The sequence below is a fragment of the Lycium ferocissimum genome, chromosome 9 (genome assembly GCF_029784015.1).
Source record: "Lycium ferocissimum isolate CSIRO_LF1 chromosome 9, AGI_CSIRO_Lferr_CH_V1, whole genome shotgun sequence".
Classification (NCBI taxonomy): domain Eukaryota; kingdom Viridiplantae; phylum Streptophyta; class Magnoliopsida; order Solanales; family Solanaceae; genus Lycium; species Lycium ferocissimum.
This window is the reverse complement of record NC_081350.1, coordinates 16,112,843-16,131,545: the sequence shown is the minus strand read 5'-3', so window position 1 is coordinate 16,131,545 and position 18,703 is coordinate 16,112,843. Positions and strand designations below refer to the sequence as shown.

Genomic DNA, 18,703 nt, shown 5'->3' with positions numbered 1-18,703 from the left:
AGTAATTCACACGAGAGTTCTTAGATTAAAACATCAAGATTCAACAAGGAAAAACCAAGAATGTGCTCTACCAATCAATGAAGTGAATAAAAACCATGAAAAACTATGGTTGAAATCCTAACATAGACAAAACATTAGGTGATTTCTTCCCATCTACCCGAGCCTTAGTGGACAAAATGACCAGATAGATGTAAAGGTGAAAGATAGCAGGTATCCGATGGAATATTCAACGTGCACGCAAGCTGACCCTGACACCACTATTATACAACGAAAAAAAATTGTCTTCTGAGATTGAGGAGTTGCAATCACTGATGGTCATTTTATCAGATCGAAGTATTCAAACTAACATAATCCACTAAGCCAGCATCAGTTCGAATCGTTTTTTCCAAATCGAAGTCACAAAAACTGACATGCATCTTAATGCATTAAACAAGATGCTTCAAAGTTCAAAACTTGCATTTCAAATATATATAGGAGATCAATACGAAACCCCATCTCCAGAAACAAGTTCCCAAAAGGAGATTCAGCAAAAATTGGAAAATGGGTATTAACTTTAACTATAACATAGAAACATTAGTCTTTCTGACAAGTCCATGTGAAGAAATAAGAACTTTGGTAGATCCAATTCAAGTCCAACTTATACAAATAATTCTGCAACTCAGCTCTCACTTTACTAGCTGTTTAAGAGATACCAACAGTATTTTATTGCCAATATGACTTACAACATCAGACTGTACTTTTAAAGAACAGCTGTAACAAGGTGAAGCACATTCATTTTACAAATACATGGGAAAGCAATATTGTTGGGTTAAGATGTCTAAAAATTGCATCTAAAGATTCCTTCATCAGTTGAAAGATGAAAACCCTTTGATAAAATTGGGCCAAACAGCAATGTGTTCCTAAGATGAGAAAATTGGTATATTCTTTGTAGAAGTAAAACAGCTAGGGTGACGCCGACTATGATTTACTTGACTACAGGATTCTATTGTTCTGAATGTTGCTATCATTCTTCAACAGCCTCAACAACCAGCTGTTAGGTGTTGCCACTGTTAAGTGGAATAATAACCTAATACTTTTGATCTGTATACACAGCATCAACATCATCAAGTTCAAGTAATTTGGACATTAGTTCTTTGTTCAACTCCATAGCTTCATCATCTACCTGCAGCCCAAAACCAAAGTAATAACTATAACAAACATAAATATATATGTAGTAATCATTGGAAAGATCAAATTCAGCTTTTAACATAAATTGATAGTTGAAGCATTTGAGCTGCATTAATTTAAAAAACCAAGTTGTGGATAAAAGGTCCAGGTGGTAATAAACCTAGAAAGAAGCTAAAGTACATTACATTTTAAAGTTTGTAAGACAGCAGAGAGAAGAATGAACTAAGCTATTTATCGTTGATCAACCGCTTGCACCTACGCCATCAGTCTCAAATGGTGAAAACCAGCCAACCCGAGCAAATACTTCATGGCCTCAGGTTGGCTTGACTAAATCACTCTAGACTCGAGGAATGCTTGAGATAAACCAAGCGAAAAAGTTAGGAGTGGCAGCTCATATAAGAAGGAGCATCAGGATCAGCTCGATCAAACTCGAACAAGGATGAAACATTCAAACATCAGTTATGGCCTCCACCCATACCAAATATCCATACTATAAACAAATGTTCAGGACAAGCATGCCTCAATCAAAAATACACCAATCGTCGCTAATTCACTATCCATTCGCTCTATTTGGACCCTTCTTTCTGGTATTAAATGATTTGAGGTTGTCTAACACGAGTTCTTTACATTTCTAATGACATATAGATTCCTAACGCTAGACCTAATGTAAGCATAGCTAACAAAAAGACCTTAATCCAAACTAGTTCATATCTTCTTAATCAAAAACTAGTTGATATATTTTTTTGGAAGGGAAGCCTTGGCGTAAGCGGTAAAGTTGCTTGCATGTGACCAGGATGTCACGGGTTCAAGCTGTGGAAACAACCTCTTGCATAAATGCAGGGTAAGACTGCATACAATAGACCCTTGTGGTCCGGCTCTTCCCCGGCGCCGCGCATTGCGGGAGCTTAGTGTACCTGGCTGCCTTTAGTTGATATATTTTTTGTGTTCAATTTTTGGAGACAACTTCCTTTCATGTGATTTTAGGTCTATCTCCTTCCCTTTTAATGCATTCAACCATCATATTTCACAGACTGCATTTGGAGGTCTACCTCAGACATGACTAAACCATCTTAAATAACCTTCGCTCATTTATCTTCTACATTTCCTACTTGCACCTTTTGGTGACTGATTATTTCTCATCTTATGTATTATTGTATGACTGCGCATCCATATCAACATCTGTATTTCTATATTTTGTATATGTAGGACCTTAGAGGCCCAACAATCATTTTCCATATAACACTGCTAGCGTTACGATCATCCAACAGAACTTGCCTTTCACTTTGGTAGGTATCCTTATATCGCACAACACTTCAATAGAACTTCTTCAGTTCAACTATCGTATTTTGATTCGATATGTTACATCTTCATCTATCATACAATTCAATCAGAACATCATGTCTAAATATCTGAATTGTTTGCATCAAGAAACCACAAACCATCAAAGCTCACCTGAATTTCAGCCTTCTTATGATGGCTATATTGGCAAAATATATATATTGTGTCTTCCTTCTAATTATCGTAAAACTCTTAATGTTTAGAATGCTTCTATAGAGTTAAAACTTTTTACTAATATTATTGCTAGTTTCGTCAATTAACACAATATCATCTCAAAATAACATACAACATGAGAACCACATCTTGTATATTGTGTTTTTTCTTTTTGACAATGACATCTTGTATATTGTTGGTAAGTTCTTCCATAATTAGGGTAAAAATGTAAGTGGTCAATGCAAATCTTTGGTGTAAACACAGTTATCAGAAACTTATTTATGTCCTACAATTTCTCACATTTATGACGGCTCCTTGATACATAACCTTTATATCATATATATTTGATATGATTTCTTTTCCACACCAATCAAAGAATTTTTCTTTGGCACTCTATCATACACTTTGTCTAAGTTAATGATTACAATGTGCAAATCCTTCTTCCTCTCCCTATAAATTACCATCTATCTTCTTAGGAAAAAAAAAAAATAGCCTTATTATAAATCTATCAAGCAAAAATCCACATCGGTTCATTGTCACATTTGTAACGTTCCTATGTCTGCGCTCTATCACTCTTTCACAAAGTTACAACGTACGACTCATAAGTTTTATACCACAGTAGTTTGCACAACTTTGAATATTTCCTTTGTTCTTTATATTGGAATAAAGGTACTCTTTATCTACTTGGTCGGCATCTTTCCATTCTTTAACACAACATAGAATAGCTTGATAAATCGTACTCCAAACTCTCCAATGGTGTTTTGAAAGAGAAAAAGCGCAAAACCAAAAAAACCATAAACTACATGGTGCTTGAAGCGAAAAGGGATAGTGAAGCGCATCATTTACCAAAAGGCATGCAGCCCGGTGCACAAAGCATCCCGCATTAGCAGGGTCCGGGGAAGGACCGCACCCCAAGATAAGTGGAACTAGCATTTTTTATTTTTGAAATTGGTACCTGAAGTGGAACTAGTATTTATATTAATCAGATTGCAACTAGAATTACTACTAAGCGTCCAATATACCATAATGAGGATCTCAGTTTAACTCAAAGTAAGCATCATTAAATACATATTTCAAACAAGGCCATCAAAAGATAATAATTAAAAAAAAAAAAAAAAAAAAAAAACCCACCAAAAGAAATAACTTTTTCTCAAAAACTAAGAGAGTAGTAGAAGGACGCAAAAGAGAAGCCACCAAAAGATAATAATTATAAAAAATAAAAAAATTAACCAACCATAAAAAGAAATAATATGCAACATCCTATTTCATATTTGATTACTTTACTAATCATATTAAGAGAGTAGTAGAAGGACGCAAAAGAGAAGCCTAGAATCAGAAGTACTGAAAAGAGGACTTGCATATTAGAAGAAAAAGAAGAATCGTTTGTTTGAACTAGAAAAAGATTGCAATAATGAAAAAAAAACGGATAACGCAAATAAAAAAGGGTAAAAGAAACCCTGCTGTCATGTCCCCTGCCCAATATTAGTAGAAAAATAGATGTTACGAACTCGAGCAGGAGAAGAAAAAAGAAAAGAACAACAAAGAGAACATTAAAGCCTATTTGGAATAAGTGATATAACTCAAACAGCAAACGGTCAATTTTTTATAATCGAGAAATCCCGATGACCGGTGGCACACGATTCGGAACTAGGTGAACAATGGAGCTGCCCCTTTGTCATTCTCCACTTAAACACTAGGCTTTTTCTAAGAAAAATTCGAACCCGTGAATGTGCCTAAGCCACACATCACATATTGTGTTCTTCCCACTAGATCAAAGCCTCGGGGGGCAAATAACAAGTAGTTATTAATCCTTCCTTTTCCCTTTTATTTTCTCATCTTTTAAAACAATATTCAAAGAATCGATACCTTCTCCTTGATGAATTCGCACCTCACTGTCCAAAGCATCCAACTTCATCCATGAAGCAACCCCTCAGCCCTCACTCCATCACTTTAAGCAACAATGCAATGACTTTTTATACACTACTTCTCAAGGCGCTTCTGCTTCTCTATAAGATACATCTGGACCACATGTTTTTCCAAAAATCCTTACATTTTTCATGGGATCCTATACTACTGCATGACTAGTACAAGTGTAGCTACAGTTTCTATTTTTTTTTTTTTTTTGGTAGCTACAGTTTCTATTTTGGACAGATGTATGGAGATTTCTAGGTTTATCCTTGTCCACTGAGTTGAAACATCAGTCAAAATTTCTCACTTTGATCATATAAATAGAGAAGCACATTGTATTTGAGGAAAGAAATAGTCCTTATGGTTAAGCTCATGAATGATTATGACATTGACATTCAAATGCCATGTCCATATAGTAAGCATACATGTAATACTAATTATTAGATAACCCTTTTATTATACTCCCTCCATCCCAAAAAGATTGTCCTAGTTTGACTTGGCACGGAGATACATCTGGACCACGCTTTAAAATAATAAAGGAAAACTTTTTTTTTTTTTTTTTTTTTTTTTTAAAATGTATGATCCAAAATAAATCTTAGATATTTGTATTGCTACAAATCATCCCATAAAGTTAAATTATTTTTAAATATGAAAAAGTGCTAATCTTTTTGGGATAAACTAATAAGAAAAGTAGGACAATCTTTTTGGGACAGAGGGAGTACAAATCAAGACCACTGAAAATTAAACAAGGACACTTCCATTACTTAGTTGAATAGAAGGGGTGGCTCAATGAAATCAGTAGCCTAAAACCAAACTTTAATAAGAGGCACTAAGTTTATTTAATAAAAAATGTATACATATATATATATATATATTTTATTTTATTTTATTTTTTGGAATTTTTTTATAAAGGTGGTATTTGCACACCCCTCTACCATTCACCGACTACTTGCGACCATTAAGATAATGTTTTTTTTTTTTTTTTTTTTTTTTTTCAAATTTTCGTCATCTAATGATCTTAATTTTATTGCTAAATAGAACGTCAAAAAATAATTCCATATATTTTGAGTAGTTCAAACATATTTTGAAGTGAAGAAATGGTTTAATCTATTATGTATGAGGAAATAGTTATTTCTAAAAGATACTTCAAGAGACTTTGTAGTTTCATAATCAACATTGTATCAAGTTGCTTCTTTCCATATATTACATGCTTTTTACGAAATTCAAGTTCACTCATCCGAGTAACCCCAATCTCATTCAAGAAAGGTATAAAATTTGAAACATATTTTTAATAATAATTGTACATATCAAACAAAACAAAATAAAATAAATAATACTAGTAAATTTGAGACCTTCACTTTTGGGGCCTAACTAAAGCAATTGTTTTAGTGGATTTACACTTGATTCGTCCTTGTTGAATAGTATAATCAAATTAAATGAAAACAGCTGGACCAATACTTCTTTTATCGGATAAGCACAAGTTGATCTCGGATGTTGAAATTGGGATGTTCAATATTACATCTATGAGATTTTGGATATTCTTATGTTTTGCAATAAAGAATAGCCTTTTTGAAGAGTTGAATTATCAGAAACATAACGCTACATGCTATGCCTAAGTCTCATAACCACAACAATTTAATGGACCATTCTATGATTATATTTACATTACAAAAGGTCAACGATTCACACATCAATTATTAAATTTCTTTTCTAATTTCATAGTTAAAACAGTATTATCCTCTCAAAGATAGAGATCAAACTAGCGCTTTAGAAGAAGAGAATTCTGATATGTTGTACTCACGGACCTCAATTGGAGTTGTAGGAAGTAGCTCAGATCCGTTGTCAGGTTCAAATTTTATTCCTTCCTCTTCTAGCTTTGATAATATTACTGGATAGTTCTCCGCTGAAGACACGACTTTGTAAACCCTACTAAAGAAAACCAAAAAAAGCAAATAATTAGATGTTCTGATGGTAGTTCATCCAGAGTAACATTAGTCCATCAGCAGACAAGAGAGGGTTGCTTTAGTGGTAAAACTCAAACTTCCAACCAAGAGGTTGGAAGTTTGAGTCACCCATGGGAGAATGGAAAAACCATATTGGCCCATGGGGAGAAAATAATTCATCAGCGACCAAGAAATTGCAATTGAAATAAAGTAGGTATGCTAAATCAAGGCTGCAATAGACTTCGCAATAAATGTAAAGGGTTATCGGAATTTATTGACTGCACTGAAAAAGAATCAACTCATGAAGAAAAAGTCCTAGAGAGGTTTCTTTGACAATAACAATATATATGCCTCAAAGAACCATAAATGCAAAATCAGGGTCCAATTGCAAGAAACAAGATAGCAGTAGAGTATACTGTTTTAGATTGAAGGTCTCAATATCTAAAGCACTCCGGTTAAAGCCATCACACAATTTGAAGTTTCTGATACAATAATTAAGTTCATACAAAACATTGTTTCATGAAGTATGCCAAAAGTCAGTGTCCCAATGAAAAAATAAGAATAAAAAAATCCAGAGCTCACTAGTTTCTCTTTTAAAAATAAACGGCAGAATTTATTTGAACTTGCCCCAGAAGGCTGATTTCAGCTAAATCCTTGCACGATCACGGGATCTTTGTATTCTTTCTATCTTCGTTAAGGTTCATATGCTGGTGTAGGGTAACTCACACTTCTAAGTTTCAGTTAAAGCATTATTTCTTGAATTTTTGATACGAAGGTTATCTCCATGATATTGTGCTATATCTTTTTATATAAAAATAAAATACGTTTGCAGTATCAGGAAAAATACCTTTTGGGTTCTGGATACTCTCCTAAGAAATATCACAAAGACAATCTTGAAATTAAGGAAAACAAGACCGTATAGGTAATATGATGAATGAGGCTGAACAAACTCTCTCAATTATTGATCTACAAATAATTGAAGTAGAGCAAATTACAAATTACTTTGTTCACAATATATTGACTTAAGAGAAGGCTCAATGACAAGAGCAAAATATAGTAAAACTCTGCAGCACACATTTGCAGTAATTAGATTACAGTAAGCAGAGCTATCAAAGAAAATATGACTCTGCATAATGGTTTGCCGCACACAACTCTTCTTGTAAAAGTATACCAAACAGAGAACATTAGTTATGTCAAGAAGATGTGCAGAAAGCTTAAAGCCTATTACTGCACATTTTTTCACTTTTATGTCTATCCAGAGAGTAAAAAAAAATTCAGTATCCATCCAGAGAATCTAACAGATAAGAAGATAATCATTGCCAATGGAATTTCATAAACTAACAGACACTTTAATTTCTCTGCAACCAAAACAGCCAGTATACTTTAGATACGAACCTCTCAGATGAATCTGGTTCTGTATCATATTCATACATTGAGGGTTCAATGATATCTTCAGCACCAGCATCTAAAGCAATTGTTAGGAGCTGGTCCCGGTCTACATCAGTGACTTTTACATTAGCAACCCGAGCACGTCTAAACTTGAACATAATGGATCCTGGATCTGCCATCTTCCCACCACAGTCCTTCACCACCTCTCGAACTGCTGCCACTGACCTGTTTACTTTATCGGTTAAGACCTCAATGATGATACCAACTCCACCATAACCATACACCTGAGTATAGAACATGGATTCAAAGTTCACTGAATTGCAACAATCAAGAGAGTTAACATAAAGGTAAATGTGTAAACATTGTTGATTAGGTAACAAGTGTATATAAGTTTAAATGTTCAACACCTCATAGATCTTCTCTATAAAAGATTCCTGTCCCTTTTCTGAAGCTCTCTTAATATTGCGCTCAACAATGTCTTTGGGTATATCAAGCTCCTTAACTTTCTCTATCAGAGCAGCAAGAGCCGTATTAGATATTGGACTGGGACCACCTTTCTTAACCCTGGTCATTCAGGAAAGAGTACTCATTTCCACCAGTTAATCATAACAGTCACAGAAATAGATGTCTGGACATTTGCTCAAGCTGGCAACAAGACAACGCTCAAAAGTTCAAATAGAAGAGAAAACTTCCATTCATGTCAAGATTCATTAGAGGAATAACTATTTTTCTGTTCCATAACTTACGCAGAAACAATTTCCTTCCCCATTTTTGAGAAAAGCTTTGCCTTCTTAAGATCCTGAGCAGTCTGCGTATAAGAAACATTGACTTAAACAATATCCAAATGCTAGAACTGTGCTAACTCCAAACCCCGTTGCTGGACAATCAAGTGAACTATAATGATATAATATACTCCTACATCCCGATTTATGTGACACTCTTTCCTTTTTAGTCAGTCTAAAAAAGAATGATACATTTCTATATTTAGAAATAATTTAATTTAACACTTTCCCTTTTACGCTTAATGAGATGATTTATAGCCACACAAATATCAATAGCTTATTTTAGACCACAAATTTCAAAAATCTTCCTTTATTTCTTAAACTCTGTGCGCAGTCACAAACACCTTCAAACTTCATCACGGAGACCTCAAAGTCACACGATCAAATATTTCTCAGGATGCTGACACTACATAACAATGGAATCACAATGCTCCCACAGATCGTAACTACGAAATTTCTGAACACTTCAGAGTTAGGACAGTCCAGAAGGTTACGTTTTTCTTTAATAAACATTTTCCTTTGGTAGATGATATCAAGTTGGGGAGTAAGATTCACCAAAGAAAGATTTAAATTTGACTTAATCATAAAGAGTCAAATTTGAGTTAATCTCTATAATCTCAATACATTTCAATTGGACAGAGTTAACAGACTTTTTTAATTTTTTGCTCAAAGAAAAAGAAACTAGAACTACTCGATCCGTCCCAATTTATGGGATATCGTTTGACTAAGCATGGAGTTTAAAAAGAAATGAAACTTTTGAAAGGGAATGCTTTAAGTTAAATTATTTCTAAATATATCATTCTTTTTGGGACAGTCTAAAAAGAGAGTGTCACATAAATTGGGAGACAGGGAGTATATGATTTAGATGTAAACATACCTTTCTGCCAGCAATTTTGCAGGCGCGCCTGCCCATACAAAGAGGAGAGAAAGTCCAAATCTTTCTCACTGATTGAACTTCCAAAGGCAAGACCCCTTTATCTGAATACCATGAACAAGATGAAATTTTCCCACTCAACAAAAAAGCACCTGCAACAAAATAAACAATCCAATATAATTCAAATTTAGGAAAATAAAACAAGATTTGCTTTTTGTTGATGTATACTTTTGAAAGAATGGTGGGGTTTAAGATAAACCCCATTTGACAATCTGCAGATAAGTGAACCAAAAGCTCGAAATGATGAATAAACCATTCTTATTGTTATTCTATACTGAAAATTGGGTCTCTCAAAATTTCTATTTTCCCATCAGATCAGAGTTTCAGTGTATACGAGGATGCTGCTACAAAGGTTTCTTGAATAGCCAAAGAGTGTCAAGAGGAATAAAGAGTTATATAAGCAAGTAGTGTTATAACCCCTATTGTTTGAGAAATTACACAATCATACCTCAAAAAGAAAATTTCTTACTTTGACCTAAGGGGTTCAAACCAAAACCGAAAAATCGTATCAAATCGAAAAGTTAAATCAAACTAACTAAACAAAATGATTTGATTTGATTTGATTTGATTTTATATTGACTGAGGAAAAATCAAGTCAAACCAATATGTTAATATATGTTTTGAAAACTTTATATATGATTTTCTCTAAGGAAAATATGTTTAGGGATATTTGTAATTCTCTCATGGAATGTAATAATTAATTGAACTGTATAATATATTTATTTTATTTGCTTTAAATGATATGATTCTGACGTGTATTATCACTTTCTTAGCAGATGTTGCTAAATTGCGTCAAACTCATATGTTTTCCAAATTTGAGATAGTGTTTTATCAATAATTTCTAACAGAGCATAACATGAATTAGGTTTTATATTAATTTTTGTGTTTAATTATTAAAATTGGTTAAGCTAGAAAGCGTACATCAATGAAAAATATTATTTGACTAACAAAATAATTCTCAATAACAAAGATATCAATGTAATCTCACAGGTGAGATCTGAAAAGGATAGGATGCACGCAGGCCTTATCTTATCTTTATGAGGTAGAGAGGTTGTCTCTGATAGACCCTCGGCTTGAAAGAAATGAAAAGAATTCGAAGCATGGTAACAAAAAAATATGACATCAAAATATTAAGATACAAAGCAAACGAAACAATTGATAGTAATACACATTGGAGCAAAGAAACTACGTGGTTACTATTGAAAAATACGACCAATAAGGAGAAGTGGAGAGAAGGGTATCCCCTGCCTCTCTCACATAAAGTGCGACAACACTCGGCTATGCACTAACCTTCTATATCTTAATTCTTGACTCTCATGTGTTTTTTTAAAAAAAAAAAACCTTATAAGTTATTTTAATAAATGATATGTTTGTCAATTTTTACAGTTACTAGACGTATATTAACTTATTATTATCAACACTTTATCTATAACTCAAACAGAGAGATTACATTATTAGTAGGCCATGCGTTTCAAACCATGGTTTGAAATCATGACCCCAAACCAGCGTTTGGACATGCGTTTTTACTCATGGTTTCAACATTTTTAAATATAAAATTTAACCCATAAGTTTATATTTTGTAAAAAAAAGACCCATAAGTTGGTAGATATTTTTAACAATTACCCCATCAATCATTTACCAATCTCATTAACTTCCACCAACTTTTATTTATGTCTACCAACCTTTAATTTATGTGGGGGGATTATATTAAAGAGTAGTTACTATTCATGTTAAATTTTCGTTTTTATTGAACTAAAGTTTGATTAATTGATGTTGTATTTTTTTAGAAAGGCCTTCTAGTAGTGTACTAATTTTGTTATGAACTATGACTTGCTCATCTGGTAAGATTGTATAAGAATTGAGAATGTTTTGATAAGTTTCACAATTTGTGGGGTTTTTATGTCTATAAGGGCTCGTTTGGTTGGGAAACAACTTATCCCGGGATAACTAATCCCAGGATTAGTTATCCCGAATTTTTATTCCAACCAAACATAGGATAAGGAGGCACTAAAATTTTATCCCGAGACTATTTTTGCTTATCCTTCACACCAAACGACCCCTAAGAGAAAATACAACTTAAAATATCCAAATTGCATATCCAAACATGATTTAAAACTATATTTTCAAATCATGATTTCAAACAATATCCAAACGGGGCCTTAGCATTCATATGACAAAAAATGTTGAAATCCTGATGAAAGCGGTTTTGGCTTTGATAAAAAACAAACCAAAACAGACTTACATACACCCTTATTTGACCACTGGTCAAGAGGAATATTATTACTGATCAAAGTGTGATTGTTCGACTTGATGGGTCGGATTGTAAAAGTTATTTTGATTATTTTAATTAGTTATTTAGATTTCTTTAATTAATCAATTTTATTAGATAAATATGCGGGTTATTAATTATAAAAAGCCTTCCTCTCGTGATATTAGATAATGACTCTTTTTAATACATGATTGATCAAAAAGTGATTTAATAAAGTAAAATGTAATTATCGTGTTTTTCACTTACAAATTCAAGGAGTTTTTTCAGAATAATACATTATGAAGTGCAATTTGATATGATTTTTTACTTTTATATTTGATAATACAAATATTATTAAGTTTAAACAACCCTATTCAAAAAATTACTAAAGCAAGGAATTACCAAAAAAAAAAAAAGATTATCAAATATGACTCACCAAAAATCTACTATTTAAGAGAGTCGCGATTACTATTTGTAGCTAACAAGACTTTTACGGAAGATGATCAAGCAATTATTTTAATAAAAGAGAAAAAAATAAAAATAAAAAGATTTTTCCGGTGAGGGTGGATGTTATATGACATGTATTACATTATCAAAGGTAAAATTTCGGGGGGAGGGGGAAGGTTCAGTCCATGCAGGGCTTTTTTGATGATTTAGAGTCCGTTTGGATTAGCTGGAAAAAAGTGGCTTTTAAGTATAAGTGCTTATAGTACTTTAAGTGCTGAAAGTTATTTTATAAATAAACAGTTACGTGTTTGGATAAAAGTGCTTAAAGGGTTTTTAGAAATAAGGGTAGTATTTGAATTAATAGAAAATACAAGGGATAAAAGGATAAAGTTGTTGGTCAAACCAAAATGGCTTTTAAACCAAAAAAAAATAAGTTGGGATTTAGCAACTTCTTGATTTTGGCTTATTTAAGCACTTTTTAACTTATTCTAAGTTGTTTTCTATTTTTGCCAAACATCCAAATAAGTTAAAAATGGCTTATAAGTTAGTTTGACCAGCTGATAAGCCAATCCAAACGGGCTCTTAAGCGCCAAGGGAATAAACAAAACGGGGATTTTGAATTAGAAAGGAGAAAATGAGAGAAAAAATAAACTTCATATACGTAATGCAAGAGCAATAACTATTAAAACAAACAAGTAGACTTGTAAAAATCTTATAGTTGGAGGAATTGGTATTTCATAAAACGAGTTTGTACAAAATGTACGGGTTTGTAAATTATCAAGTGAACGTCTTGAGAAAGAAAATCTAGTGGAGTCCGTATGATCGACATGAATTTGTTCTAACATACAATTTTCAAAATAAGTCTCCCAACAAAAATTGCTAGGTTTTGACTTCATCATTGTGGGTCAAGAAAATATATCTAGCCAAAAAGACTCATTTTATCTCTGTTAGGGGTATTCAGCAATCATCAGCATCTACTAATATAATATGAGCATTGAGACAAGCGGATTAAAACTTAGCCTGTTATTTTTCCCTTATGTAGGTATAATTAAAAGTTTTTGGTTAATCAAGTGATATTGAGGAATGTGAGGCTCAATGCAATTACACGAATATACGTGTATGCTTTTTTATGATGAAAATGTTGTAGGAGATTACTATTTAAACTCCGCTAGAATGCAATTTTATTGTTGGATTTTGTTGTTCCAGAATTGTAAAGGTGACTAAAACAAATTAGCGGCCTTAAGCCAATTTTTATAAAAGATTTTTTTTTGTTTCATATACTGTAGTATCCTTAAAGACATAATTTTTTTTTAATTTTTTTTTTGATAAAGTAAGGTGTGTTCATTCACAAAAGTGCATCAAGAAGATGCATTTACAGCCTACAATGAGAGAAAAATTGATAAAAGAACTGGAAAAAAAAGTCCCTTTACAGTATATCAGTTTAAGACAAGGGAACTAATAAACTCCAAAAATTGTTCAGTGCTAGATACATTAATCAACTTAGACCAGCGAAAAAAGTAAGAGTAAGCATCTAGTTTTGAGGGAGTGGTATGGATTTGAAATTCCATCAAAACACCTTTTGTTCCTCTCATTCCAAATACTCCAAAAAATAGCAGCAGGGATCATTAGCCAGATCTTTTTATGGTTTCATCAACTCTCCACAAGCTCCAATTCATATGTGCCTCTTTTATGGTCTGTGGCATCACCCATTTTAACCCAAAAATGCAGTAGAACATGTTCCAAAGATTAGTGTCCACTTCACAGTGCAAAAACAAATGGTTCACTGTTTCTAGATTTCCCAAACAGAATTAGAATCTATTTGCTAACTGGCAGCCTTTCCTATTGAGGTTGTCTTGCGTCAAGCAAGCTTCATAAGGGAAATCTAGTTAAAGCAAATGATCTTAGGGGGTAGTTTTGTCTTCCAAATTAATTTACAGGACCAATTGTCAACTACTTGGTTTTGAGTACCAATCTTCATGTAGCATTCTTTCACGGTAAAGATGCCTTTCCTCCCCCAACACAGCGTGTTTCCCTTGGTCATGTCAATATTGACCCTTTCCACATCTGTTAGCAACTCCAACAGTTGGTCTATCTCCCAATCTGGAACTGCCCTTCTGAATTGGATGTCCCAGTAGTTCCCATTTCTGTTCTGTGCTATGGTGGAATTCTGTCACGACCCAACCCGTCCTGATGGCACCCACGCTAACCCCCCGGTGGGCAAACCATCCCCTTAACCAATTCCTTATTCATTAAATCAATTATAAATTAATCACAATTAAGATAAATCATAAACTGTTTAGTCATGCCATAATAAGATAAAAGTGCGAAAATCTAAGCTATTATAACCCTAAAATCTAAAAGACATCGTACAAGGACTCTAAAACATAAAGCTGTCGAAAGAATAACTAACTGTCTGAATAGAATAAGTGTCTAGAAATGAAATAGACATCAATAAAGAAAGATCTTCAGGCGGCATGGCATGGATATGAGCTCACCCTCTGATCTGATTGGAAAATGGCCACAGGCTAAAGGTGAGGTCTGGACGAAGTCTCTGGCACATTCTCAAAAAAGGTGCAGCTAGGTAGTATCAATACAAACACTATGTACCGGTAGATATCATAGGCCGACTAAGATTAGTATCATGCATACGTTCATAAAATCAACAGAATGGGCAGATAGGCACAACAAAGACAATAACCAAAATAATCAGCAACAATCATCAGCCCATCACAAGAATAAGATAAGTCCAATGCAATGCAATGCAACCAATGATAGTATCTCAACCGTACACACATGCTAAAGGCAATTTTCGCATAATAGTCATGACCTGCAGGAAACCCATGGTGTCCATGTACCACTCGCTCCGGAACTGACCTTGGATCACGAGCCCATAACTAGGCCACATCCTCACCCCTTGTCAAATGTGCCTTAAACTAGGCCATATCCTCTCTCTCTGTCAAATGTGCCTTATATGTATATTTCTGTATCTGATCACAAGATGAATCTCAACGTACTTCCAGTTCAACACTCAGTATGAAACATGATCAGTCCATAATATCATTGTCAAGGAATACAGAGCACCATGCTACAAGTCACAACAAGACTCAGATAAATCAACTCAACAACGTCAACTCAACAACAAAGATAAATGCATAAGTCATCTCAATCAGCAAGAAGTGTGTGTGTGTGTGTTCCTTCCCATATCACAACAAATACCTCAGGTTTTAGTACATAAAGTAATGGCGACAAGCCCACATAACCAGCAATCATACCAACCTAAGTAATATCCAACCAGACGTCATGTCCTAAAACCTAATCATGTTTTCTCCCGTCAATTCTACTACATATACAATCAACTAATCAAAGTCTAACTCAAGTAAACCATAACCTACCTTAGATGCAAAACTGGAACAAATGCAAGTTACTCCGCTATAGCTTTCCCCTTTCGTGACGCCTCGGAACGCTCAAAGTCTAGCAATATAATGCTAAGTAAGCAATATACCATCTAATCAACATAGAAATCAACATTGGGAAAGAATACCCCAAACCACCCATAACCATTCGAATGGGCGAAACTAGCATTTAAGGGTGAATTTATCCTACGCTCAGTCCCAACAATCAAAAAAATCCTCTAATTTATAGGTTCCTAATCAATTTAACCCTTTTAAATTAGATTTTAGGCAAAATCTCCATTTTGGGTGGAACCTTAAGTCTCAATATATAATTCTCACAATAATTAAGCAATTTCCATCCTAGAAAGTGATAACCTACACTTCTAGATGATATAAACAGTGATATAAACAATATTCCACAATTTTCAATAAGGGTTTCATGCATTTAGGGTTCTAGAACTTTCATCCACCATTAATGAACCTTAAAACTAACCATGGGAACTTAAAGGAGAAAGGTAAAGGAATGGACTGGTCGTTGTTCGTTATAATTATTTTGGCACTTTCGCCCGTTCCCGAGCATTGGTTGGCTCACTTTTGACCCGAGGAGACTGTTGACACACTTCCCGAGGTGTCTAGATCGGAGTCGGGTAACTTTGGTGAAAATATAGGCTTAAAAGTGAAAGTGGTTGACCCAAAATTGACTTTTGGGCAAACGAACCTTTTTCGAAATTTCATCAATTCCAAGAGATTCGGGTAGTCGTTTAGAATTGTGTAGGCATTTAGTTCGGTTCCCAATGCATTCGGATGCATTTCGGGACATTGGATGAGAAATGGGAATTAAGGCATCGGTGGTTGACTCGGTCAACGAGACCTCCGTTGGGAATTCTGAGGCCACAAGCGCGTTCGTAGCGCATTTTTATGTAGGATCAGGTATCTGGTATATGAGCAGATGGCCTCGGGAGTTAGCCGAAAAATCGAATCGAAATGAAAAACTTAGGCCAAGTTCTGGTGTCTGGTGTCCGCTTTGGCGACACCAGCACCGCAGCAGTGGCACCACTGGGGCGGTAGCCCTGCCGCTGAAGTGGTCCCATCCATTTTGGCTTGACCGGCCGAAGCGATCGGGGCCGGCCGCCGGGCGGTCCGATTGCAGCATACGGCGGTGACGGGCGATGATCGTTCATTAAATGAGTCTTAGGCCCTCATTATTTCATATCTCGATATTGAGGGTTCAGAAAGCTGTTCTTGGAGACAAATTGAAGGAATTCTTGGAGGTAAAACCTTGTCTAATCCTTTTCTTCTCTTTAATCACAATCATCTTAGACTTTGCCCTTCCCTTTTCAACCCCTTAGAAATGGAATTTGAAGGAGGGTTTTGGGAGATTTTTCTCTAAGATTATTCTTGACAAATTGAGGATGTTAATGTTAAAATGTGATGAATCTAAGCTTAGTAAGCCCATAGCTTCCACTTTTAACGTTGAATTTCAAATTTGGAGAATTAAGGTTCATACCCAATTTGGGGGTTTACTTGAAATCAGATTTAGACAAGTTCTTGAGCTAATTCAACAATTAATTATTGAGTTCTGATTACCTAGGAATCAATTTGGTGTTTTACCCACGAATATCCCGTTTCGCGGGTAAAATGGACCTAATTGATATCATAGTAATATTAGTATCGATCCATGATTTCTAACTTAGAATTCGATTCGGCAGTCCAGGTAGGTTATGGTTTACCTTTGGTGAGACTCCGTATAGCGAATCACATATTTAGATTCATGTGAACCTTCGGGTGTGGAGTTGGGATGGATATTGCCTTAGGTTGGGCCCTGATGTGTATTGGGACTAGCCACCCCGTTATGCGTGTCGATTGTTCAATTGTGTTAGCTTGATGCCATGTGTAGTTGGTAGATATAGAATTTGCTCGTTGTCCTGATTTGGAATAGGATTGACACACCCGTTTTTAGTACTTATACTTGATATATTGTTGGCGTACCCACTGTTGGTACTTAAGTTATTGATATATGTTGGCATACCCACTGTTGGTATTGTGATGCGATACGTTGTTGGCATGACCTTGTGGTATTGGTGATATTGAACTCGACTGTTGGTGATTGACATATGCATTACACGCATTCTCTCATATTTATCATGCATGGCCGATATCCGGTGATGATTCGGTATCGTTGATTGAGCGAAACTGATATTTGATAAACTCTTTTACTTGAGTGATTGTGAAAAAGGTCGATGTTCGAAGATCCATTCCAGAATCGTTGTTTATATGAAATTGACACTTGATAAACCCTTGTACTTGAGTGATTGTGAGGAGGCCGATGTTCGAGGTTCAATTCTGGAATCGTTGATTTATGAAACTGATATTTGATAACTCTTTTGAGTGATTGTGAGGAGGCTGATGTCCGATGGTTATATTCGGGCATCGTTGTTGCATGGCCTATTCCGATGTTATTCCCAAATCGTTGTTAGTGCATGGGCTCCGCGGGTTTCCCAGGGAGGTGCCGGTGAGACTCCCCCTCTGAGCAATTAGCCAGGGTCCCGTCTGTCTATTTGGCAAAGATCCGGGACGGGTAGCACTTAGACTTCGCGAGTCACGCTGGGTTGTGCTACCGGGGCGTCGATATTTTCGGCTGGAGTGCATGTGTACACCTCATTTGCATAGCATGGCATGACATCACATTCATACCATTATTGCATTGCATTGCATTATGACTTGAGTGAGATGTCGTGATGACTGTATTGTGACGATTGTGTTGTTGATGATTGGACTGCGATGATTCTATTGTGGTGATTGTTTCAAGATTAGATATACTCAGACTTACTATATTGGGGTTAGATACTTACATAGGTGTTGACGGATACTCGGTCACGATTATATTTTTTCATGCGTGATTGGTTTACTTGTTTATCTACGTTATTTCTGAATTGTGTTAACTATGCTTAGTCGGCCTATGATGCCTACAAGTACTGTTGTTTGTACTGACCTGCACTTGC

The 18,703-nt window shown here is 34.9% G+C and overlaps 1 protein-coding gene across 2 annotated transcripts; it reads right to left on the bottom strand.

The window, feature by feature from the left end:
• Window positions 1-594: 594 nt before the first annotated feature.
• On the bottom strand, window positions 595-9,982 carry LOC132029717 (probable transcriptional regulatory protein At2g25830). Of its 2 annotated transcripts, none has more exons than XM_059419044.1 (7): window positions 9,783-9,982; window positions 9,558-9,706; window positions 8,645-8,706; window positions 8,306-8,462; window positions 7,905-8,182; window positions 6,372-6,495; window positions 595-1,162 (listed from the first exon to the last, which is right to left on the bottom strand). In XM_059419044.1, the coding sequence occupies exons 1-7, from the start codon at window positions 9,868-9,870 to the stop codon at window positions 1,067-1,069; spliced, it is 954 nt and encodes a 317-aa protein (XP_059275027.1). In that variant the 5' UTR covers window positions 9,871-9,982; the 3' UTR covers window positions 595-1,066. The 2 variants fall into 2 exon arrangements, with proteins under 2 accessions (XP_059275027.1, XP_059275028.1); XM_059419045.1 differs by having other exon boundaries at window positions 6,372-6,492; window positions 9,783-9,981.
• Between the last annotated feature and the right edge of the window lie 8,721 nt (window positions 9,983-18,703).

What these genes read in the sequence shown, in the direction of transcription:
- LOC132029717 (XM_059419044.1), bottom strand. Translation starts at nt 9,870, where the DNA reads ATGGTTTATTCATCATTTCGAGCTTTTGGTTCACTTATCTGCAGATTG. An exon ending in GGGAAGGAAATTGTTTCTGC is followed by an intron (nt 8,463 to 8,644) that starts GTAAGTTATGGA and finishes CTGAATGACCAG; the next exon opens with GGTTAAGAAAGGTGGTCCCA. An exon ending in TTATAGAGAAGATCTATGAG is followed by an intron (nt 8,183 to 8,305) that starts GTGTTGAACATT and finishes TTCTATACTCAG; the next exon opens with GTGTATGGTTATGGTGGAGT.